General features: G+C 36.3%; 1 protein-coding gene across 4 annotated transcripts in view; it reads right to left on the bottom strand.

The window, feature by feature from the left end:
* ARSK (arylsulfatase family member K) overlaps positions 1-25,393 on the bottom strand; it is a 54,477-nt gene that overhangs the window by 6,419 nt on the left and 22,665 nt on the right. For 3 of the 4 annotated variants that reach the window (XM_037801923.1, XM_037801924.1, XM_037801927.1), the window contains 3 exons: positions 8,718-9,000; positions 6,449-6,620; positions 2,770-2,994 (listed from right to left, as the gene is read on the bottom strand). In XM_037801923.1, the coding sequence (XP_037657851.1) occupies positions 2,770-2,994; positions 6,449-6,620; positions 8,718-9,000 (680 nt within the window). The remainder of the gene's footprint in view (positions 1-2,769; positions 2,995-6,448; positions 6,621-8,717; positions 9,001-25,393) is intronic. The other variant, XM_037801925.1, reaches the window with a different exon arrangement.

The raw sequence follows: 25,393 nt of genomic DNA, 5'->3' as shown, positions 1-25,393 counted from the left end.
TTGTGCCAGTTAACACTCCCAGAAGTACTTTGAGACTAATTTCCAATATAACATTTTCTGATTCTTCCTAATCTTTGCAAACTCCACATGTGAAGGAAAAATGGTATCTTCTTGTTTTGTTTTGTTTTTTTTTTTTTTTTTTTATTTTAGGATTACTGAGTGTAAACCTTTAAAATTATCTCAGCCATCTGAATATCTTCTGTTGTGAATTGCCTGTTTATACTCTTTGGTCATTTTCTAACAGGTCTTTGTCTTTTTCTTACAGATTTATAAGAGTGCTAGCAATATTAACCGTTTATCATATATAGAAAAGTTAACTTTAAGTAAGTAATACTGTTACAATGTTGTCTCTTGGCTCCAACATAAGTTTCCTGCTATTCCCCCTTGCATCTTTCTCTTTCTATCTTTTCTCTAGTTAACATATCGTTAATAGGATGTTTCAGTGTTTTATATAAAGGCCCAAATATAGATATTCTCCTCCATCCCTCTCCCCTAAATCATATAAATGTAGCTTTTCCTCTTTTTGTTTTAAAGCTAATATTCATTATGAAACACATTAAAAATTGTGGTAAGCTTTGTAGATGCTAGTCTCCAGTTTAGAATGAGAGATAAACTGATTTTTGGCTTTACTATCTATATGTTTGTTGGGCAGGGCTAATGAACTCATGATCTAAATGCTGATAATAAAATAGATTCTGCAGGGAAACATGACTCAAGAGGAGTCTATTACCAATAATCATGAATGTAAAAACAAATAAAAAGCTATGAAGAATAATAAATTTTAGAAAATGGCAATTAATTCAGTAGCTGTAGGAAAAAACCCTAAAATTGTAGAGAACCTACATCATTTCCAGAGAAGCGGGGAAGGGATGCAAAAGAGAACCTGAGAATGTTTTGTTTTAGCTAAAGAAATGCTTATTGTCAAATAATATAAACTAGGCAGGGATAGGCAAGTGCCCATATAGGTGGATAAATGAAAATTACTCCTTAGCCTAGTACACCAACTAACCTTACTTAGTATTTTAGTATTATTTAGCATTATAAAATCTGTCAGTTTGTATATGACTCAAATTTTATGATATATAAAATGGCAGGTAGTGATAATGGTATCTTAAGATTGTAGAGTAGAAAATTTACTTTATGGGCAAATGTAAAACAGTGTGTTTGAAGAAAAATGATTTAAACCACGCATATTAATCAACTAAAATATAAGATAATAGAATGAGTAGTAATAGACTTGGACTTACTACAGAGTGCTCCCTAAAAATAATGAACTATTTACTTGCTGGAATAATTTAAAAGATAAATGAAATGTGGAATATCACTATGAAATGCATTGAGAAAAAGCTTTGGAATCACTCCATCCTTCCATAATCCTTTGAAATATTTTTTGCAGTTTTGATCACAGAACCTCAAGAAAACAGAACAAGGCTCACAAAGTCAAGCAAATGTGATGATCCTGAGGAGGCTTTTCTTTGGGAATGGGGTGGAATGGGGAGAGTTCTATAAGAGGAAAAACTGGGGGAGGAACCCATAAAGAAATGTCAACATAAATAAGCATATATTCATAAAACTATACAGATGATAAGAGAGACACACAAATACACATAATTATACATGCAATTCTTCTAAAAAGAGAAATGAGGAAAAAGTAATAGGAATCTGCTAGAAATTAATGGATCCAGAAAGTGGCAGAGAGATGGCTAAGTGTGATAATTGCTTTGGGATAAAGGGAAGCCAGCAAATGATAACTAAGAAATGAAAGAGATTAAAAATATACATCAGGTAAAAGAATAAGAAGGAAGTATGTTCAGATATATAGGAAATGATCTGAAATTAAAAAAAAAAGGAAAGAGTACTGACATAAATTAATTCTAAATAAATTTAAGACCCTGAATTAGTCTTTCATTGAATAAAGGGAAAGACTTTGTAGCTGGAGGAAGGCGATTTTAAAAACTCTTATTTTCTTGATTTTAAGATGCATGTTTCCTTCACATTTTAACATTTCTGATATTAGAATCCCGATATGCATTTTATATTTTATCTTTTTATTTAAGCACTATTTATGAATCGATGATACTTTTTGCAATTGATGGTTCTTAGAACAGAGGAATTATAGTATTTAATTGTTAATGAATTTAAAGTGCTCTCTAAGCACTTTAAGAGTCTAAGCACTCCAGGAGTCAGTTCTATATCATCACCTTTGAATTTGATGAGGGCACTGTTTTAGTATCTTCCACAAAAACTGCTAACTACCTTGATCCAAATGCCACTGTCTGTTATAAACCCATGGCTATGCTTGTAGCGTATGAAGAATCTAGCAAAGCAAAGAGAGTACAGAACTATCTAAAGACACTGAGGAGAACTATGTTTATAGCAGAAGATTAAGGGACTTTTCTAGCCCTGTACAAGTTAGTAGTTTCAGAGTAGAAGGAATAATCCAGAAAGGAAATGCTTACATTTTAGGGAGGGGGTGGCAGAGAATGAAATGACATACAAATCAGATCTATAAAGTTATGACCTGAATATCATATGTGGCTGACTTTATAATCATATCCTGATTATGACTCTTTTGTAGAGAAAATGATGATAGTAAGTGAAGGATGCAAGAAGATGAGGAATGGTGTCCTCATTTTTCAGAGTGTGGATTTGACTCATAGTTACACGAGTTGCTCAAGGTTATAAACAAATCAGCAGGCCTCTGACTACTTTGCTTGTTCATTCTCCAGCATTATTACAAATAAATATTTACAGAATTTTATTACTTACCAAGCATAGTAGGATAAATATCCACAAGAGAAACCACATTTGCCACTTGTAGGTTGGCCTTTATTCCTGGTCCCATCATCAAAAGTGGAACATGGGCACTAGCTTCATACATACTCATTTTATAAAACTGTCGATGTTCCATGGCCAACTCTCCGTGATCAGATGTGAATATGACAGTAGTTTTCTGAATAAGATCTGTCTGGTGAAGAGCCAAAATAATTTCACCTACAATGAAAATCAAGATAAATCTATTTCTTAATTAGCTTTTAGTTCCTGTTTTCCTGTCAGATTAAATTTCTAACAACTCTACCCTATTAAAGTGTCAGGATGCTTCTTTTAAAACATGAAGTGGAGGAAAAATTGTAGGTATTAGGAACTATTCTTTATATAAAATGCCTGCTTTAATTTTCCCCTGAAACTGAAAATTGGGAATCATATCTTGAATAGTGAATATGTATTTAGTCTTCATGAATGCACATTCAGTTAACAAATATTGGAGCACCTACCGTGTTCCAGGTACTATTTTAGTTGCTGATAAACAGATAGCTAAGAAAATGGCAAACTTTACAGGAATCATTTTCAACCATGGCTGGACAATGGAATCACCTGTAGAAGTTTTAAGAAAAATATATTGATGCCTACAACCCATTCTATAGAATCAATTTTTGGAGAGAGGGCTATTAAAGGAAGATTCTTGGATCCCTTGGAACCCACATTACCAGGAGAAGCAGGAACAAACAAACAATATACTGTTCTTAAGTAAGTTATACCAAGTCTCATTTTCCTGTTACCAGATGATAGACTGGAGTGAGGAAGAGAAGATATCTGTAGGAACTCCTCCTCAAAGCTTCTTTATTTGAGGTTATGCTGGCTTGCTTTCTATGTTTCTATCAGAGAATGAGGAAAAAAAATCTTCTCCTTAATACTTCAAATGAGATAAGAAAGACAGGTCTGGATGTCAGTACTGGACATGTCTCCGATGATGAAAGGAGTTAATACCGATATCCCCATAGGCCCATGGTCTCTGCCTGGGAGAAGGTGGTAAGAAGGGCAGAACAACTCCCCCCTGCTACCCCAGATCATGATTGTGGAGTTGGCCGAGGGTTATGGATATCCCACCTTTGAAGAAGGGCTGGAGGCACTTCAGATAGTATATGAATGTGATTCAGTATATTCTTGGATAGGGAATAAAGAGACAGTAACATTCCTCTAATCAGTCTCCGCCTCTTAGTGTCCTTAAACTTCCCCCTCATTGTAATTTAGAAAATCAAAATAAGGTGAGAGAAGAGTCATCCCTATTTTGGCAGTTCCTGAAGTGGGATACAGGGGCCTGTATTATTAAAAAGCCCCTCAGTTGAATCTGAGGTCTAGTTAGAATTGAGAACCACTGCTCTATGGGATTATTTAAGGAGTTCAGACACTCATGATCTTTCAATTGGTCAATGGTAATTGCTTCCTAATTGGTCTTCCTGCTTCCACTCCTCTTTGCCCACCACAGTATCCCTTGTGCCACTCTGATGTCTATCTTTCTAAAATACCTGATCATGTCACACCTCTGCTTAAAACCTTTTAGCAGCTTCCGCTTGTCAAACTCTTTAGCATGACACACGTCTCCTGCCTGCTCTCCAGTCGCAGAATCCTCAGCTATCCCCTAGAACTTTAAGCAAGCCCAAACAACTTAAAATTCCCTGAAAATGCTATATTAGTTTAGACTTTATGCCCTCTGTGTCCAATGTCCTTTCCCCAACTTTGTACTTGGAAAATTCCTATTTTTCCATTATGACTCAGCTCAAGCTTTACATCCCTAGTGAAGTGTTCCATTCCTCCAGGCAGAGTGAATTGCCTTGTCCTTCTAGACACTGAAGACTTGTATATTACTGTAGTTACATCAATACACTATAATTCCTGGTGTTTACTTTCATTCAGCAAATGTTGACTGCATGCTCACTATGTGCAGGCTCTATGCTAGGCACCTAGTATGCAATATTGAGTAAGACTGAATGTCCCTGCCCTCATGAAGCTTGCATGCCTTAAGGGAGATGGACAGTAAACAAGTAAACAGATAAAATAATTAAAACTTATGATGCAAACAAACAAGGTGATAAAAAGATATCGAGTAAGGATAATCCAGGTGGTAAACTAAGAGTGGTAGAGGAAGGCTTTCCTGAGGAGGTGATATTTGAGCTGAGAGCTAAAAACTGAGAAGCCAGCCATGCAGAAAAGCTAAGGGAAGTTTCTTCCAGGCAAATGTAAAGGCCCTAATGTGGAGAAAGAGCTTAGAGTGTTTTAAATCAGTATGTGATTTCTTAATATTATTCAACTTAGTATCATGAGTGAACAACATAGTACCTGATAGCTAGTAGGCACTAAGAAAATGTTCACTGAACAAACACAGCGAATAGTAATATACACTATTTTGTGACCAGACTAGTATAGATTTAAAAACAAAGATGCAGTATATTCCATGAACTTTGTGACTTGAACTAAGCAAGCTGCTGCCTTTTTTCTCTGAAGAGATTCCAAGTGTTCCCATATTCTCTACAACATTTTATAGTATTTCACTTCAGCAGATATGGATGAATGGGTAGCTGTAAACTTTCAAAAGTGATTGCTAGTGTGCAAATAGGTGAACATTAACGAACATCTGAAAATGCCAATGAAATATAATGTAACAGTTGTATGGACTTACGATTAAAGAAACTTAAAATTTTATTTGCATTTAAGATTGAGTACTTGGGAAGTCCTTAATACATATTGTACTTGATAAATTATAAATATTTTGTCCATATGGCTTTTTGCTTTCTGCGTTATTCTTTTCTATTTTTACCCAGTGAATGTTTTTTTTTTAAACAAACATTGACTTGTCCACTGCCAAGGTTTACTCTGAACAGAAGAGATGCTACCCACACTTCACTAATACAATTATGCTCCCCTCCAAAGTGCAGCAAAATAAATTATATGGTTTTATGAAAATAACTTTTGTTATAACAATGGATATTTTTTCTCAACCAGTGCCTCTCTCTACATCTGAAATGGAAACTCTAGAGGTGAACACGCAAAGCACTTTTTTGATAATTATTTTATGGAAGTAGATTTGGTATTGTGCTGGCCTTGTATCTGAATGAGGGAAGGAAATTCAGTATGATTCCGGACCAGAATATACACAGGGAAGCTGATTTCAGCTTTAGTTAAGCCTCTCTCTAAAGAGGCCTAGGGAGAATGGATTTGTTTTGCAGTTGTTTCAGGTTTGAGTCACAAGATTCTTTGGGTAACTTCCTCACCTCCTAGGACATAAGCTGCCTTACCATTACCTGTTACATGCACACCTGTGTTTGGCTGAATAGTGATACCTGAAAAAAGCCAGTAAGAAGTTTTTATTTAAGCAAATGGTAGCCTTCTATAACCCTTTCTTTAAGTGTGAAAAAATTTGAGTATTTTTTAATTTATGAGTAATTAAAAGAGAAAAGGCTTTTTATTCTATTAATAATGCAAGTTATCCGATATTTATATGTGTCAAGATTCTCATCATTCTATGTCCATAGTATCTAAGCAACTGTTGTACTGTTGTAAGAAATTATCTAAGGATGTTCGTACAAGTCATCAACCAGCATGATCATAGTTTGTTGGAAAAATATTACACTTTTTCTTCACGTAATTGCTTATTAACTATACCACTTACCAAGCATGGCATCTGTCTCAGCACACATAGCATAATAAAATGCTCTAATATTCTTAATTTCTTTTTTTGTAAACTTCCCAGTGCAGTTTTTTGTATAAGACGAATAATGATCTATAGGGTGCATTTCTGACAGAGGCGACCACTTTGGGACTTTTATGGCATTATAAGATACCTAGAAAATGAAGAAAAAACTTAGTTATTCTATCAAAGTAGTAATGTTCCTCCCCAACTCCCCCAACAAGTACAAATGTTGAAATAAACAACATTTAATTATTTAGGATAGTAGAAAAGAATGGTTATGAATTATGTAAAGTAAATAGTAAATTGAATAAATAAATTAGGAATAAACTTAAACTGTTAATATTTCCAGTAACAACAAAAGGCATATATCAATATCTGTATATATAGTGAAACAGTTGTGAAAATTATTCTAAAAATTATACATGTTAATGAAAAACATGAGCTATAATGATTGTGTTCTAGTCCAGAAAAGTGTTCAAGGACTTTAAACAATTGCATGACCAATTCAAACTCCAGAATCAACAACCTAAGAATCTGGACTTCTTCCCCCCATAATTCACTAGGAAAAATACAGATATGTAGTGAAATAGCCAAATGTTTGCTTTTAAAAGACACAGTGTTTAAATACGTATGCATGATTACCGTTTTAGTGAAAACAAGTTAAGACTAGACCTTTAGGTCATATATATCTTTTAGTCATGTAACATTCAAAAAGCTAAAATATCAACTTACTGTTTACTTCAAAGTTATTTAATCATTGCATTCAGCCAGTAAAAATTCCATACAAATATTTGAAAATGGAGCTACTCAGAATTTTTTAAGAAGTGGAGTATCTAAAGTTCTGAAATTATTTCCTTTAAAACAGGGTGTACTAAATAGTGTTCTTCATTAGAGTTTTTAAAGTAACAAATTTGATTTAAGAAAGCACATTTAAAAACATAGGCAGCCCTCATTTTACATGATTCAGATATGCATGAATTTCAGTTTACCATGGTTTAGTTAAATAATACTAGTCACGCCAAACAGTTCAAATTTCAGTTGCCACTGTATATTAGCTGAGAGTAATTGCACATAGTACAAACTTTGATGCTAGCTCTTCAGACCACAAATCACTATGTAAATAACCAATATGCATCACTGGTCCCAGTGACCAATCACATCACTTCTTTCAAAGTCTGTCAGTGATTGGTCATTGTGCATCTGTTACTCATTTCATGCAGACAGCAAAGCATGTAGTTGTGCTGCTTCCTTGTCTTTCAGTGATAAATCCAGGTGATAATCAAAAGAGAGATTGACCAACAAAGATGGAAAGTGCAGCCAAAAAGGAAAAGTGATAATGCTGGAAGTGAAATTTGAATCAGATGGAAATGGAGTTATAGAAGAAATAGCTGACACTGAGAGACTCTAGATACACAGGTAGAAGAACTTAGTGAAGACAAACTTATCAACATAAATGAGGAAAGTCACTGTGAAGAAAAGGATGAAGATGTCCCAGAGGAAGTGACACTGGCAAAAAATGCTTCACATTAAAGGAACTCTCAGTGATAACATGATATCACTGAGATATCATATTATCACTGAGTGTAAAATGTTGGCAAGTGATCCAAATTTAGAAATAAATATGACAATTTGCCAAGACATGGAAAAGATACTTGCTCTATATCATGAGCTATACAATGAGAAGGCAGCAAGCACTGTTCAAGCTACTCTTGGTAAGTTTTTCATACAATAAAAACACTTTAATTCTCAGTGTTTCTCATGTTTTCAATTATAGTACACTAAATAAATATTAGTTTTGCTATTTTTCCATTTACCTATAAATTTATAACCAAAGTAAGAGAGTTTTTAATGTTTGACAAATGTTTTTAAAGGACACAGAACAATGATCATTTCTGCAATTGATTATTAAGATCACTTTGTACAGTTTTGGCTTGTGTGGTTAACTTTATGGTCTTGAATTACTGTGCAAAGTGAGAACTGCCTGTAATCCTAAAGGGATGTCGCTGAGTATCTCATTTTATAGGCATATTATGTGCAAATGTACTCATTTTGGAAGTAGGTTTATGAGTTTTAAAACTTAATTTTATTTCTGTAAAACTGTTCCTTTAGTTTTTTTCAACCAGTTATTGGTCAACTTTAATGAGAATATACAATTTTCAATTTTTTTTTGTAAAAATGATAAAAGAAACAATAATCAAGCATTGATATAATGTTAACTTCTGTTTTCCAGTACACATAGTGTACTTACCTTGTCAAGCCAATAAAGAGATGTGTGAAATGTTGAAGATCCGAAGTTTTCTCCTGAGGATGGTGAAGGATAAGGGTGAGGTAAATTTAATCCCAAGTAAAGAACAAATGGTTGAGTGTAATTAATCGCTTTCTTTTTTAACCAATTTACTGCTGTGTCTGTATTCTTCCAGTCCTTTTCCATCACTCTTACTTTAGTTTTATTAGGGATAAGATTAACCATAGGCCTGCCTTCTTGTGTGAGTAAGAAATCAACATCTCTTGTCCATGCTTCCACGCGGTTGCTGGGGGGGCAAAAAAGACAGGTATGTTGTCATGCATTAAAATTTTTTTAACTGACTTATCATACATATAAGCAAACAATATGGAAAACACTTTTTAGAATCAGTCATGTAAATGTTTAGAATAATTATACTAGATATCAATAAGAAAGCTACCAAACATTGCAAATTCAAAAAATCAAGAAAAAAACAAGATTACTTAGAATGATTGCTTTTTCTTACAATAATATTGTCTTAGTTTCCTAAGGTTGTTGTAAAAAAAGTACCACAAACTGGATGGCTAAAAATAACTGAAATTTATTGTCTCACAGTTCTGGAGGCTGGAAGTCCTAAATCAAAGTGTCAGAAGGGCCTGCTCCCTCTGCAGTCTGTGGGGAACAATCTGTTCCATTCCTCTCTCATGGCTTCTGGCAGTGGTTGGCAATCTTTCACATTTCTTGCTTTGTGGCATAACTCAATCTCTGCTTCCATTATCACATGGCCATATTCTCTGCCTGTTTCCTCTCCCATACTTGTAAGAATACCAGTCATATTGGATTATATAACTGCATTTCAACTTGAATAATTCCATCTGTAATAGCCCTATTTCCAAATAAGGTCATATTCTGAGGTATAGGGATTAGGACTTCAACATATCTTTTGGGGGGACATAACTCAATCCATAACAAAGATATTTAATCAAATAAAAATGTTTCAGATATCTAATATCTCTCGACATTCACTGAATTTTCTAGTGTTCTGTACCTTTTTCTCTCAGATCATTAATCAAAGCTACTATAATTTCTTTAAACCACTGGATCTTTGTATTTTTCAGATTATCTAGTATCTCTTCATATTCACTAAATTTTCTAGTGTTTTGTACCTGTTTCTCTCAGATCATTAATCAAAGCTACTATAATTTCTTTCAACCATTAGATCTTTGTATTTTTAAAACTTTACCTCCCCATGTGTTCTTCAAATGTTTCTGAATTCTCATGTTTTAAATTGTTTCCAGTTATGTCTTTTCTCATTATAAGAACAATTGAACTATGAGTAGAACCACCTAAGCTAACATTGATGCAAATTTCTTTTCCATTATAAACTAGGTATTTTCTTTGTTAGCTGACTTAAAATTTGAATTATTCATTCAATTCAATTTTTCCAAATCTCTAGTCTATTTTATCTTACTACTTGATTTTTTTCAATCAATGTCTAAAGATGTGTAGCTGGCATAATTTTGGGGAAGCAGTTCTGGATATTTCTAAGAAGCTTGTTTTTATAAGTTTTGGTTGAGGCAAGTACCTCTGAAGTGCCCTATCAATTATGATAATAATTTAAAGGAAAGAGTTGTAAACAAATTCGGATATCAACTGTGATGGTTTGAAGCTGTATTACCCCAGAAAAAGTCATGTTCTGAAAGCTAATCCATTCCCGTGGGTGTGAGCCTATTGTGAGTGGGACCTTTTGATTAGGTTATTTCAGCTGAGGCATGCCCCAGGTGGGTCTTAATCCTTTTACTGAGATGAAATACAGAGAAGAGATGAAATACAGAGAAGCTGAGGTAGAAAACAAAAACAAAAACAAAAAAACCTGGAGAAGCTCAGCGAGAAAAGCCAGAGAGCTGAGAGAGGACACACACAAAACAGAGAGGAAGCAACTGAGGCCAGAACTGAAGCATTCTGGGAGAGAAGGGAGAGACCAGCAGACATTGCCATGTGCCTGGCCATATGGCAGAGGAGCTGAGGATCCCTGGTAGGTCTTCAGGGAGAAAACATCGCCTGTTGATGCCTTGATTTGGACATTTTCATGGCCTCAGAACTGTAGGTTGTAAGTTAATAAATCCTGTATATAAAAACCAGCCCATTTCTGGTATATTGCATGTTGTAAGCTTTAGCAAACTAAAACACCAACCTAAAAATAAAGAATATTTTATATGAAAACATAGTATTCTACTTGGGAGAAACTTCAATCAACACAAAATGACTAATGACCCACAGATGAGGTGAAACAGAAAAAATTCTAATTCTGATAAAAATATATTTTGATAACATATATTTATTCACTATACATTTATTTTGAAAAAGATGAAAACTAGAATTTCAGCAGAATTATATATTCTAACAGATGGGAAGCCCTAAAATAGCAACTATGGTAAAAATCATCACAACATCAAAGCAATATAACAGCTTCTTAGTCTTTTGCTTAAATAATTGCTGAAAGCTCACTTTATATGACCATTAGAGTTATTGCAGAGGAATGGGATTTTAGGGATTTGTAGACACCAGCCATTCTTGCGGTAGAGCTCAAGGATTTAAAGATGAGCAGGAATAGGACACTGAGATTTATTTAGCCTGTTTAGGAACCAAAGTACTTTGACTTCAACCAGTGAATGTTACATGGGGAAATATGGCTGAGAAATTATGAGCAAGTTTATTATATAACTTAACTAGTTGCCCGTCTTTGTGTTGATTGTGCTGACTTATCCAGATGATACTATGAGGCTGCCTTGAGTGGGTTAGAACATCTCAGGGAAAACTCTAGTCTTGAAAGATGGCTATATTGAACCCAACATGCTGAATCTTTTGCCACAGTTATGAATGAATGTGATTTCATTTAACCTTTCTAGTAATATATTCAGGCTCCTCTCTCTATTTTTTAAGTAATTGTACTATTAGCTATAATCCATGGTTTAAAAGAGGGTTCACTGTGTAGTAGAGTTCCATGGCTTTAAAAAAATTTTTTTTTATTCTGTTACCATGTATATAATTTAACATTTCCCCTCTTAATCACATATATGTATATATTTCAGTGTGGTGATGGTAGCACAACATTGTGAATGTAATTGTCATCGCTCCCAATTTTTTATTCTCTTTATTCCTGTGATTCTTTGAACCCAAGACTCCTTATGGATAAAAGGCTCAAATGAAGTAATTTTGGCCTAGTCTTATCATTATGGCTAGATTTCAAACTTGGCTTTATTTTTTATCCTCTTACTAAATAATATATGATTCATCCACCCATCTCTGTGTCATCCTCTTTTGTCTATTTATTAGTATATGTGCCTTTGGCATGATTCCTGTAACTGCTGGTACTCAAGTGGGTTAGAACAAATGATCTCAGCATTGGTAGGGCAGCAGGGACAAGATCATGGTAGAGGTGAAGGCTCCTCTCTCATACTTTCTACTTTTCCCTCTTTTCTGGCTATCCCTACAAGTTGAGAAAGCCAGCTGATTAAGAGGGCAATATTTGATTCGTTAGTTGACTCATGTCAGGCACTCACTGTGCCTAAGTATAAAATAACAATTTATTTTTTTGCAACATAAATGGGAGAGTGGAAAAAAAACCTGGAAATTTAAAGTGATATATTTGGTGGATGAATATCTGATTTTTAAATCACTTAGCACTTTTTAGGTATTCAGTAAATAATACATAATAACTAGAATCAACATTGACACACTGTTCTAACCCTCCTTCTCCCCGCACCAGCCCAATCCTCCTGGACTCTCATTAAGCATGAGAGGCACAGTAGATGCAATATAAACTGTAGGCTGCCCCAGGAGCTGTAGTTCTCAGCCTACAGAGTCCCTTTTCCCGTCCAAGTTCCCTTCTGGTCAGTAATATCAATGAGTAAAATGAGTAAAACATGGATATGCAACCTCATAATCTATTACAATTACAGTAACAGAATGATAGTTTAAAGACTAGAATTCTCCCTCCTAAATAACCAACATCTCCAATCCCTTCTTCTAAGGGTGGTGGTCTCCTAACCAGGCCAAACTATTGTACCTGGAAATGATATCTTTTGACAACATGCTCAGATCTATTTCTTTGCCTCACTGTTCTAAATGTTGGTGTTTTCCCTCCACCATTAATTGCTTTAACCTCCTTCAGATATAAATTTTCTAATTATTTGGCTATTGGGGATATTTTGCATAAACCTCCTTGTTATCCATTCCATTTCTATGTAATTTGCCTGGAATATCAAGAGTATCATTTAGATCAGGACAGCTAAAAAGGGCCTGTATTGATAGGTAGGAACCAAAACTGCTTGTGGTTTGAGTACTTTATGATTCATTGGCTCCTCTCATTATAAATTTACCTTGAATTGCCAGGTTCTTAGTTTGATTCAGTGGTTTACAGTATGTTTTAATAACTAGTAAGGTTAATCTCACCTCAATATTTTAGCAAAAGGCACAAACATACATTGTGAGTTTTCCTATATGCCAGCATTTCTCAAAGTGTGGTCCAGCGACCCCGGCAAAATCCCTGAGACACTTTTGGGGGATCCTTGAGGTCAAAGCTATTTTCATAAAAATACTAAGGCTATTTGTCTTTTTTCCACACTCATTCTTTCATGAGTGTGAAACAGAAGAGACCATCTAATTTACCCTCAGGTGGGAGCTCAGATGTGGCGTATACCTGTCTTAAAGGAGACTGTTCTCTATAAACTCACACAGAGAGGCTTCCACGTGTCATTTTGTCAGTATTCACTAAGTGGCTCTCCTAGAGTGACTGGAGGTCTACTTCAGTTCTCTGTAGAAACGCAAGATGGGCTTCTCTTCTTCTCAAAGGGATAAGAATGATAACTGCATATTTCTGTTAAGGGCTCTCATAATTGCTTACACCGGACCCACCTCAGGTCCAGTTCTTTATATGCTTGCTACTACAAGTGTGGTCTATGGATCAGCAGCACAGCAATGCCTGGGAACTTGCTAGAAACGCAGAATCTCAGGCCCATCCCAGACCCACTGAATCAGAAAGTTCATTTAACAAGATACTCAGGTGACTTGTATGCACGTTAAAGTTTGAGAAGCAGTGCTCTACATAACAGTGTAAGAATTCTTTTCTTCAAAAATTCTAAATTTTTAGACAGGCTAATCAAAATAGAATTTCCATAGCAGCCCATGAATAGAATTATTCTACCTTGGTTTGATTCCAGAAATCAGGGTGATGGACAAACACAATGCACAACAATGAGTAGTTTGATTAGTTCCACCACCAACAAAAACGACTAATAGAAATTGAAAATAAATGTACGTAACACATTACCAACTAATCGCAGAAAAGTGCATAAGTTCCATTACTGTGTGGTTTTCTGTATCAGAGTGCCAAATTTTACAGCTATAACACTGGATACAATTAGTTCATAGGTAGCACAGGATTAATTTACACAGTAACAATCACATCTGAAAAAATGTTACAGATTAAAATTGATGGAGAGCATGACAGTTTTTCTTTCAAAATGAATTAGGAGTCTAGACCTAAACCTTAAGCTTCCTGATTCTACTAAACATAATTATCTCAGACACACATGCATGTGCACACAGTCATTATTACTGATGGGACTGGAACGGCTAACATCTCTACGACAAGTCTCTTGCATGGAAAAATTACAATTCTGAATAATGCCCTTGCAAATTTCTAACACATTCTGTAAGATAAAAGGAATCCATACTTATTCCTATTAAATATTCTTCTTTCACAAATTCCATTTTTAAAGGACTTCCAAGGCTGTCATCTATCTTCCTTAAATACGATCAGTCACAAAAACATCTGTTTTAGTTGAATGAATCATACCAGTAAATCTGTGATCAACAGAATTTACCAAGTGGCCTTTGCACAAGATGTGTTACCACGTCTGTAGCTCTTGCTGAAGGGGTGACCTTGATGACTAGCCACTGGCCACACGTGGGCACCCAACCTAAGTACCTAAGGCCGTTAAACTGTTCGGCAATTGTGATGGGTCCTGGCATGAAATACGAGTTGGGTCTATCAACCTTATTTACAAAATTTGAATTTGGAAAGGAAAAATAATCAGGTAACTGGCATTGAGAGCTAAAGCTGAAAGGATACCCAGGAAGCAGCTATGAGGTAGAGAAAGGGTCACAGGAAGGAGATGGAGCCAGGGTCACGCAGGTCAAAGTTAAGGTTTGAAGCTATGTAATTGAGAAAAGACCCAGAGTAGAGGAGACTGTCATCTCATGTTTATGCCAGAGAACTAGAATAAACATCCCTCAACTCTTGCTGCTGAGGCCCCTAAAGCTATATTGGGTTTGGAATTACTCTCCACTTCAATCTCTTGAGACCACTGTAACTATAGCCCCTGTTCCTAGATTGGTAATCAGATCCCTTCTCATTGCATGGAAATCTTCACATCTTCCCTACCCTCCACATTTCCTAATCTTAGGTAGGTGGGCTTAAATGACTTTCTCTCAACCAACAGGACCTAATGAAAATAATCACCATGGTCAGAATACTATACTGAGTGTAAATATCATTGAATTTAAGTCTCAGAATAGAAGATGTATAAAAGGTACACACTAATGTCCACAGTGCTTTTAAGTAGTTAAAATGATTCTACGGCTAAGAAATCTAATTTAGGGACTGTAATAGTCATATTTACCATTTCAGTAAATTGCCAAATTTACCTCTCTCTGCCTGCTAAAGGATGTTTAGTCTTCAATCTATATTTCAGAATATACTACTTTGCCAAGCCTAAGAATACACGTAGAGACTCTTTTGGAAATATTTTCCCGTAAGCCTAATGTGGTGCCTAGTACATAGTAAGGCTTAGTAAATGATAGCCATCACTGTTCTACAGGTTACTTTTTGCCAGAGAAATCCAGTCAACACATTTTAAATTCATTAACTCTCTTGGTAATGGGGGCATGGATGACATGGCTTCCCTGAAGTATTTAAAATCTGTTACACAACTAAAACCTGGCTTGTGAGTTACAAGGCTTGGTGCTACTAAGATAATCAAGTAGTGGATGTGACATTTTTTCCCCACACCATCTCCCTTTTGGGGGGAATTCCCATTTGTGTGATTTTTTTTTTTCTTTTCTTTTCTTTTTTTTTTTTTAATAAGAGGAGGGATGCCTCCTCAGAGAGGAGGACTGCAGAAGCTGAAGTGGTGAGACACAGGACCTCCCTGCATGACCCCAGGCAGCTAGGGGGTAGGCAAGTGACCTCTGCTTGGCCAATCTGATATTCATGTTCGGGATTCTGAACTTTACGGGAGTGACCCAGAGACACAGGGTTACCTAGAGATGAACTGAGACAGCCCTGGGTCATCAGCAGTGCCTGGCCACCCGGTTTCTATGGAATAACTTGGGTGTGCTTGCAAACACCTAGCCACACCTGATTCCTGTTTGCTGAATTGAGGTCTCCAGCATTGCTATTAATTCTATGGGACCTGTTAAGTTCCAAACACAAAATTAATTTTCTGCTTAAATTAGCCCAGGATTCAGTATTTGTAACCAAGGATCCCGATGGGTAGTTTCTAACGCAAAAACTACTTTTTAGAAATTTTGTCATTTTTGTCAAAGGTATGATAAAGCATCAACACAAAGGTATTATTCAATACAGGCAGACAACTATGAAGTGGGTCAGTATGCTTATCTTCGTATCTTCTATAAATTTATCCAAAATTGCTAAAAAATCAATTTACAAAAACAGTTAAACTAAAGATAGAAAAAAAAGTGCTAACCTTTGGAGGCTCCAGCACCTTTATGTTGATATTCTGAGACAATTTTACTGTGTAATTCTCCATTTCTTATGAATTCTGATACCCACAGGTAACTTTCTAATACTCCTACACAACAGTTTCGACATTTTCTCTAGCGAAAGAGGCACTTTTAAGATTCTATAAAAGGTAAAAGAGATTTGGAATTATAGAAAGGTACATTTCAGAGTATGAAAAGACTAGATTCTAAATGGACCTTTCATATACAAAAAAGAAAGTACTGGGCATAACAATGGGAATTCTAATTAAAACGAAATTAGTCAAATGGGATTATATATGATGCAAGACTATAAACAGGTACTACAGATTTCAATTTGGAGATTTTTTTGTAAGTAGTTAAACTTCAATTTTTAATAAGTCAAACTGAATAATATGTATATTTCAGAAGCTGAATTTTCAGTTAGCTTCTCAATATTCAGCTTTCTCACTATGGTCTTTGTTAACCATAATTTGGTTGAGCTTTTAAGATTTTACATAGATAAGTAGTATCTGTTGTGATTCTATAGGAATTCAAAGCTCTTCAAAGTTCAATTAAAAAATTAAAATTTGTCTTTGAAATAGTCTTGTTCAGGTTTATTTTCAGGCCAACCCTAAAACAAAGTCTAAATTTCCTCTTCCAGTCTCTTTCAACTTCTCAAACTAGATTTCTCTTTAATATTACAGTAAGTTATTTCTCAGTCAGTTTAGAGTTTATTCAAATCTCCATCATCTTTCTTCCTGTATGTCTCCTCCAATAATTTCTTTAAAATTTCATTAGGGGAGAGATGAAAGAAGATGGTAGCATAGAGAGGAGTGGAAGTTAGTTAGTCCCCCTGGAGCAACTAATAAACAACCAGGAACAACTAGTAAATGATCTGGAATAACTGCTGGGGGACAACTGTGACTGTCCACATATTGTGCACCAACCTGGATTGGGAGGAATGCCTGAGATCACAGCATGGAATCTGTGAGTAGAAACTGTGGACCTGCGCTGGGAGGCCCCTCTCCCCACAGCAGCCCGAACTGCAAAGCCTCGCTGTGATAGAAAGCAGCACTTTTTGAACAAGTGACTATACCTCAGTCCAGCTCCAACTGGGGTTTTAATTGGCAAACATGGGCTGCTCAAGGCAAGCTACAAATCCCCAACAAGCAGACAGAGGCTTTTTAGTGATGACTGACCTTGAAGAGCCAAGGGATTTCTCTGTCCCAGAAGGGGGAGCCCAGAGGACTAGGTACTATCTCTGGCTGATGGGTGAAATGGGGGGTCATGGACTGGCCCTGAAAGGGGGCGTTCTGTCCCTTTTTCTCTCAACCTGAGTGGTTCAGTGGAGAAAGCCTCAGCCATTTTCAGTTCGCAGTGCTCTGCAGGGGAGAAAGCCTCAGCCATTTTCAGTTTACAGTGTTCTGACCCAGACAAGGGTGGAGATAGCAGAGTCAGAGAGACAAAGAACCCATTTAAATGCAGATGATAACTCCCTAGGGGGGTGTATCTTCCCTAAAAGGAAGGAGGTGGTGCCCAGCTCTACTACCTGCCTTCCCATTCAGAACAAGACCCCAGAGTCTGGGGGAAAACAGCCAAAATAGAAACTAAGTGGGCCACACCTCCTTACACCAGTCAGGAGCTACAGGCTGACAAGCACCACCTGCTGGGAAGGTTAGGAAAAGCACAGCGACTAGAGGCCTCACAGGGTATGTCAATCTTCTAAGACACACCCTCAGGGAAACAATACTGAATATTGCCCCCTTCTGGGACCTGAACCCATTCTGGTCTGGGAAAACCTGATTGGGGTAACCAAGGAAACCAGATGCCTAGACAACAGAAAACTACAACCAACACTAAGAAAAATGAAGTTATGGCCCAGTTCTTTTAACAAACTTACACATCAACTGAGATACAGGAATTGAAACAACTAATGCTAAATCAATTAAAAAAGTTTAGGGAAGATACGGCAAAAGAGATGGAGCATATAATGAAAACACTGGGCATACATAAGGTAGAAATTGAAAGTTCAAACAAACAACTGGCAGAATCTATGGCACTGAAAGGCACAACACAAGAGATGAAAGACACAATGGAAACACAGAACAGCAGATCTCAAGAGGCAGAAGAAAACACTCCAGAACTGGAGAACAAGGCACCTGAAAGCTTACATGCAAAAGAACAGATAGAGAAAAGAATGGAAAAATATGAACAACGTCTCCAGGAACTTAAGGACAAAATGAAATGTGGGAATGTATGTGTCATTGGTGTCCCAGAAGGATAAGAGAAGGGAAAAGGGGCAGAAGCAATAATAGAGGAAATAATCAATGAAAATTTCCCATCTCTTATGAAAGACATAAAATTACAGATCCAAGAAGCACAGTGTACCCCAAACAGAATCAGTCTGAATAGGCCTATGCCAAGACACTTAATAATCAGATTATCAAACATCAAAGATAAAGAGAAAATCCTGAAAGCAGCAAGAGAAAAGCAATCCATCACATACAAAGGAAGCTTGATAAGACTATATGCAGATTTCTCAGCAGAAACCATGGAGGCAAGAAGGAAGTGGTGTGATATATTTAAGATACCGAAAGAGAAAAACCGCCAACCAAGAATCCTATATCCGGTAAAACTGTCCTTCAATTATGAGGGAGAGTTTAAAATATTCTCTGACAAACAGACAGTGACAGAATTGGTGAACAAGATACCTGTTCTACAGGAAACACTAAAGGGAGCACTGCAGACAGAAAGGAAAAGACAGGAGCAAGAGGTTTGGAACACAATTTTGGGTATTGGTAGCACAGCAATGTAAATACACTGAACAAAGATGACTGTGAGTATGGTTGAAAGAGGAAGGTGAGGAGCATGTGGGACACCAGAAGGAAACAGGAAAGATAAAGACTAGGACTGTATAACCCAGTGAAATCCAGAGTGCTCAGCAATTGTGATAAAACGTACAAATATGTTTTTTTTCATGAGGGAGAACAGGTGAATGTCAACCTTGCAAAGTGTTAAAAATAGGGAGGTATTGGGGGAAAATACAATCAATGCAAACGAGAGAATATAATTAACAGAATCACTGTATTATGCTTCCTTTAATGTAACAAAGGCAATATACCAAATCTAAATGCAAATGGTGGAGGGGTGGATAGAGGAAGGGTATGGGACTTCTGGCATTGATGATGTTGTCTGACTCTTGATTCTACTTTAGGTTAATGCTATCTTTCCTTTTGTTGCTTCCTAGCTGTCATGTTGTTTTTTTGTTTTGATGTTTTTTCTCTTTCTTTTTTCTTTTTCTTTTCTCTTTCTACCTTCTTTGACTCTTCCTCCTTCTTTGTGGAAGAAATAGAGATGTCCTTATATAGATAGTGGTGATAGTGGTGAATTCATAAATATGTCACTATACAGGCAACCATCATTTGTTTACTTAGGATGGAATGAATGGTGTGTGAACAAAACCATCTTAAAAAAAAAGGGTTGATGAAGAAACCTTGAGGGCATTATATTGAGTGAAATAAGTCAGGCACATAAGGACAAATATTGCAGGGTCTCACTGATATGAACTCATAGACATGAAATGTAAGTTATCAGGATATAGAATGAGGCTAAAGAATGGGGAGTGGTTCCTTATTATGAGCAGAATGTTCAGCTAGGTTAACTTAAATGTTTGGAAATGGACAGAAATGACGGTAGCACATTGTGAGAATAACTAACAGTGCTGAATGGTGCATGAATGTGGTGGAAAGGGGAGGCTCAGAGTCACGTATGTCACCAGATGGAAAGGTGGAGGTTAAAAGATGGGAATGTATGAAACAGTGAACCTTGTGGTGGGCAATGTCTGTGATTAACTGTTAGACAAATATTAGAAATCTCTTTCATGAACCAGAACAAATACCTATTGCAAACTATATACTATAGTTAGTAGTATTTTAACATTCTTTCATCAGTAGTAACACATGTACTATACCAATACTATGAGTCAGTAATGGAAGGGGAATGGTTAGGGGTTTGGGAGGATTTGAGTTTCCTTTTTTTTGTCTTTATTTCTTCTCTGGAGTAATGAAAATATTCTAAAAATTGAAAACAAAATTAATTGTGGTGATGGATGCACAGCTTTATGATGGTACCGGGGACAACTGATTGTACACTTTGGAACGTTGGATAATTGTATGTTATGTGAACAATCTCAATAAAAAAATGCTCTAAAAAAATTCATTAGGCAATTTAGAAAAATCAAATTGGAAATAAAAAATCATGAATTCTATTGCAATGGGATAACAATTGTAATATTTTGGTGTATTGCTTCCCAGTTTTATCTATTGTTTGTATGTGTGTGTATAATAGATAATATATGTGTATATTTCAAAAATAAGATAGTACACATACTACTTTTATAATGTTTTTTCAATTTATTGAATTATATATATTTTGAATATCTTTGTGTTAAGTGCCAATAAATATTCTCCTCTAATTTTAATTGCTTTCTAATGTTGCATGGCATGTTTATGCTCTCTGTTTATTTAACAAATCCCTTATTGAACAATCTTTAAAAACACTTTAAATATTGGATACTTAAGATATTTGCATACTTCTTACAAAAATAACATTAAATCATTTTTGAAAATAAATGTTTGATTTCCTAAAATGTTTCATAAAACCTGTATGTCAAACAGGAAGTATCCTTTGCTACTGATTTTAAAATTAGTTCTACAGAAGTCATGTGGGACCAGTCATTTTTAGAAAGCTGTATTTTTCCAACAGCTGAGACTTTCTTTAAGGAACATATTCACACACACACACACACACACACACAATTAACCATTTGTGTTAGCACTGTCCTTTGATTCCACTGATAGCAGTACTTCAAATGTTTTTCTTGGTTAACTCTTGAATTAAATGACTAAGGATCATTATTGTGAAAATGAGCTATTTTTCTAAGTTATAATATTTGCCCTCATACTAAATTAGATCTCAATTTTTTGAATTATTGTGTCTGCTATTAATGAGTTTTTGTTTTTCATTTGTTGACAGATACCAATTTTCAGTTGCCCTGTCTGCATGAGAAATATATTTTTCACTTTAAAAATCTTCTTTTTCTAATATATTCTGGCTGTGCTTTAGTCAAACTTGGGATATGGTAGATACAATTGTGGTTGTGAATTTCTTTTTAATATCAGCAATGATGATTCACTCATGTACTTTTAGATATTTTAACATTCTTCTTTAAAAATTTTAGAATGCGTCTAAAAAATCTCACATATTTCTAATATAGTAAGTGCCACACTTTTGAAATTTTGCATTCTAGCCTTATGCCAGAAGAAGAGGTGCTGAAATCCAGATTCCTCATGGCTAAATGCAAAGTAATATAATCAATAAAAGAACCAATCAGAAGGATGGAAAGAATACTTAGAGTAAAACAGGGAACTTTAAGATAGAGCAAATTAGATCAATCAAGACATGGGCTCCAAAATATTCATCTAAAATAATCATGGGATTTGGTGAGAGGGCAAAAAATATGTTCAAGGATGAAAAGAATAAAGCAGAGCCAGTCCAAGATTATTATTATTATTTTATTTTATTTTTTTTAAAGAGAATGACAACTTTTGGAGATTCTCAAATACAGCTTGTCAGATGAAACATGCAGGTTATTTTCTGATAGCTGCCTCAGCTATTCAAGTCCTTCTCTCATAATCTTTAAAGCCTTACCCTGGCAGAGGGGCAAGATGGCGGCATAGAGAGGAGTGGAAGCTAAGCAGTCCCCCTGGAACAACTACAAAAAACCAGAAACAACTAGTAAATAATCCAGAATAACTGTGGGGGGACAAACGAGACCATCTACTCATCATACACCAACCTAAATTGGGAGGAATGCCCGAGAACACAGCATAAAATCTGTAAGTAAAACCTGCGGAACCAGTTCAGGAGACCCCCTCCCCCATAGCCCGAGCTGCGGAGCCACGTGGTGCCAGAGAGAAGCTCTCTCCCAGCAAGCGAATACAACTCAGCTGAGCTCCAACTGGGGTTTTAAGTAGCGAGTGTGAACTGCTCACTACAGGTACGCAGCCCCAAAAAACAGACAGAGGCTTTGGGTGACGACTGACCTGGGAGAGCCGGAGGGTCGCCTTGACTGGGTCTGAAGGGGACTATCTGTTTCTTTTTCGGCTCAGTGGAGAAAGCCCCAGTCATTTTAAGTTTCCAGGGCTGTGACTCGGGGAAGGGCGGAGACAGCACAAGCAGAGAGCGAGACCATTGAAATGCTAATGACCTCCACCTGAGGGGTCTGGCTTCTCTAGGAGGAAAGGGGTGGGGCCCTTTCCATTCAGAACCAGACCCCAGAGCCTGGGGGAACATGGCCACACCGCCTCACACGAGTCAAGAATTACAGGCTAACAGGTGTCACCTGCTGGGCAGAAAAGCACAGTGACCTGAGGCATCAAAGGGTGGAGCAATTTTCTAAGACACACCTGCAGGGAAACCAGATACTGAATATTTCTTCCCTCTGGGACCTGAGCCTGTTCTGGTCTGGGAAAACCTGATATGGATAACCAAGGAAACCATGCCTAGACAACAGAAAATTGCAACCTACACTAAGAAAAACAAAGTTATGGCCCAGTCAAAGGAACAAACGTACACTTCAACTGAGATACAGGAATTTAAACAACTAATGCTAAATCAATTCAAAAAGTTTAGAGAAGATATTGCAAAAGAGATAGAGACTGTAAAGGAAGCACTGGACATGTATACGGCAGAAATCAAAAGTTCAAAAAACCTACTAGTAGAATCTATGGAAATGAAAGGCACAACACAAGAGATGAAAGACACAATGGAAACATACAACAGCAGATCTCAAGAGGCAGAAGAAAACACTCAGGAACTGGAGAACAAAACACCTGAAAGCCTACACGCAAAGGAGCAGATGGAGAAAAGAATGAAAAAATATGAGCAACGTCTCCGGGAATTCAAGGATGAAAGAAAGTACAATAATGTACGTATCATTGGTGTCCCAGAAGAAGAGAAGGGAAAGGGGGCAGAAGCAATAATAGAGGAAATAATTAATGAAAATTTCCCATCTCTTATGAAAGACATAAAATTACAGATCCAAGAAGCGCAGTGTACTCCAAACAGAAGAGATATGAATAGGCCTACGCCAAGACACTTCATAATCAGATTATCAAATGTCAAAGACAAAGAGAGAATCCTGAAAGCAGCAAGAGAAAAGCGATCCATTACATACAAAGGAAGCTTAATAAGGCTATGTGCGGATCTCTTAGCAGAAACCATGGAGGCAAGAAGGAAGTGGTGTGATATATTTAAGATACTGAAAGAGAAAAACCACCAACCAAGAATCCTGTATCCAGCAAAGCTGTCCTTCAAATATGAGGGAGAGTTCAAAAAATTTTCTGACAAACAGACAATGAGAGACTTTGTGAACAAGACACCTGCCCTACAGGAAATACTAAAGGGAGCACTACAGGGTGATAGAAGACAGGAGTGTGTGGTTTGGAATACAACTTTGGGAGATGGTAGCACAACAATGTAAGTACACTGAACAAAGGTAACTATGAATACGGTTGAGAGAGGAAAATGGGGAGCATGTGAGACACCACAAGAAAGGAGGAAAGATAACGACTGGGACTGTGTAACTTGGTGAAATCTAGAGTATTCAACAATTGTGATAAAATGTACAAATATGTTCTTTTACGAGGGAGAACAAGCAAATGTCAACCTTGCAAGGTGTTAAAAATGGGGAGGCATTGGGGGAGGGATGCAATCAGCATAAACTAGAGACTAACTAATAGAATCATTGTATTATGCTTCCTTTAATGTAACAAAGGTGATATACCAAGGTGAATGCAGATAAGAGGGGGTATAGGGGAGGCATGTTAGACATTTGACATTGGTGGTATTGTCTGATTCTTTATTCTACTTTGATTTAAGGTTATTTTTCCTTTTGCTGCTTCCTAGCTGTCATTTTTTTTTTCTTCTTTCTTTTGCCTCTCTACCTTCTTTGACTCTCCCTCCTGCCTTGTGGAAGAAATGTAGATGCTCTTATATAGATAGTGGTGAAGGTGGTGAACACATAAATGTATGACCATGCAGAAAACCATCGATTATTTACTTGGGATGGAATGTATGGTGAGTGAACAAAACCATATTAAAAAAAATGGGTTGATGACAAAACCTCGAGGGCAATATACTGAGTGAAATAAGCCAGACACATTAGGACAATTATTGCAGGGTCTCACTGATAGGAACTAATTACAATATGTAAACTCATAGACATGAAATATAAGGTACCAAGATATAGGACGAGGCTTAAGAATGGGGAGTGGTTGCGTAGTATGAGCAGAATGTTCAATTAGGATGAACTTAAATGTTTGGAAATGAACAGGGGTGTTGGTAACAAGACGTGAGAATAACTAACAGTGCCGAATGGTGTGTGAATGAGGTGGAAAGGGGAAGCTCAGAGTCATATATGTCACCAGAAGGAAAGTTGGAGGTCAAAAGATGGAAATGTATAAAACTGAATCCTATGGTGGGCAATGTCCATGATCAACTGTACAAATACTAGAAATCACTTCATGAACCAGAACAAATGTATGACAATACAATTAGAAGTTAATAATAGAGGGGCATATAGGAAAGAACTATATACCTATTACAAACTATATACTACAGTTAGTAGTATTTCAACATTTTTTCATAAACAGTAACAAATGTACTATATCAATACTAGGAGTCAACAATTGAGGGGGATTGGTTAGGTATAGGGGAGGATTAGAGTTTCCTTTTCTTTTTTTCTTTTTTCATCTTTCACTTTATTTCTTGTCTGGAGTAATGAAAAGTTTCTAAAAATTGAACAAAAATTAAGTGTGATGGATGCACAGCTGTATGAGGGTACCCAGGGGCAAGTGATTGTACACTTTGGA

The sequence above is a fragment of the Choloepus didactylus genome, chromosome 13 (genome assembly GCF_015220235.1).
Source record: "Choloepus didactylus isolate mChoDid1 chromosome 13, mChoDid1.pri, whole genome shotgun sequence".
In the NCBI taxonomy this organism is placed as follows: Eukaryota; Metazoa; Chordata; class Mammalia; order Pilosa; family Megalonychidae; genus Choloepus; species Choloepus didactylus.
This window is presented reverse-complemented; position numbering and strand designations above follow the sequence as displayed.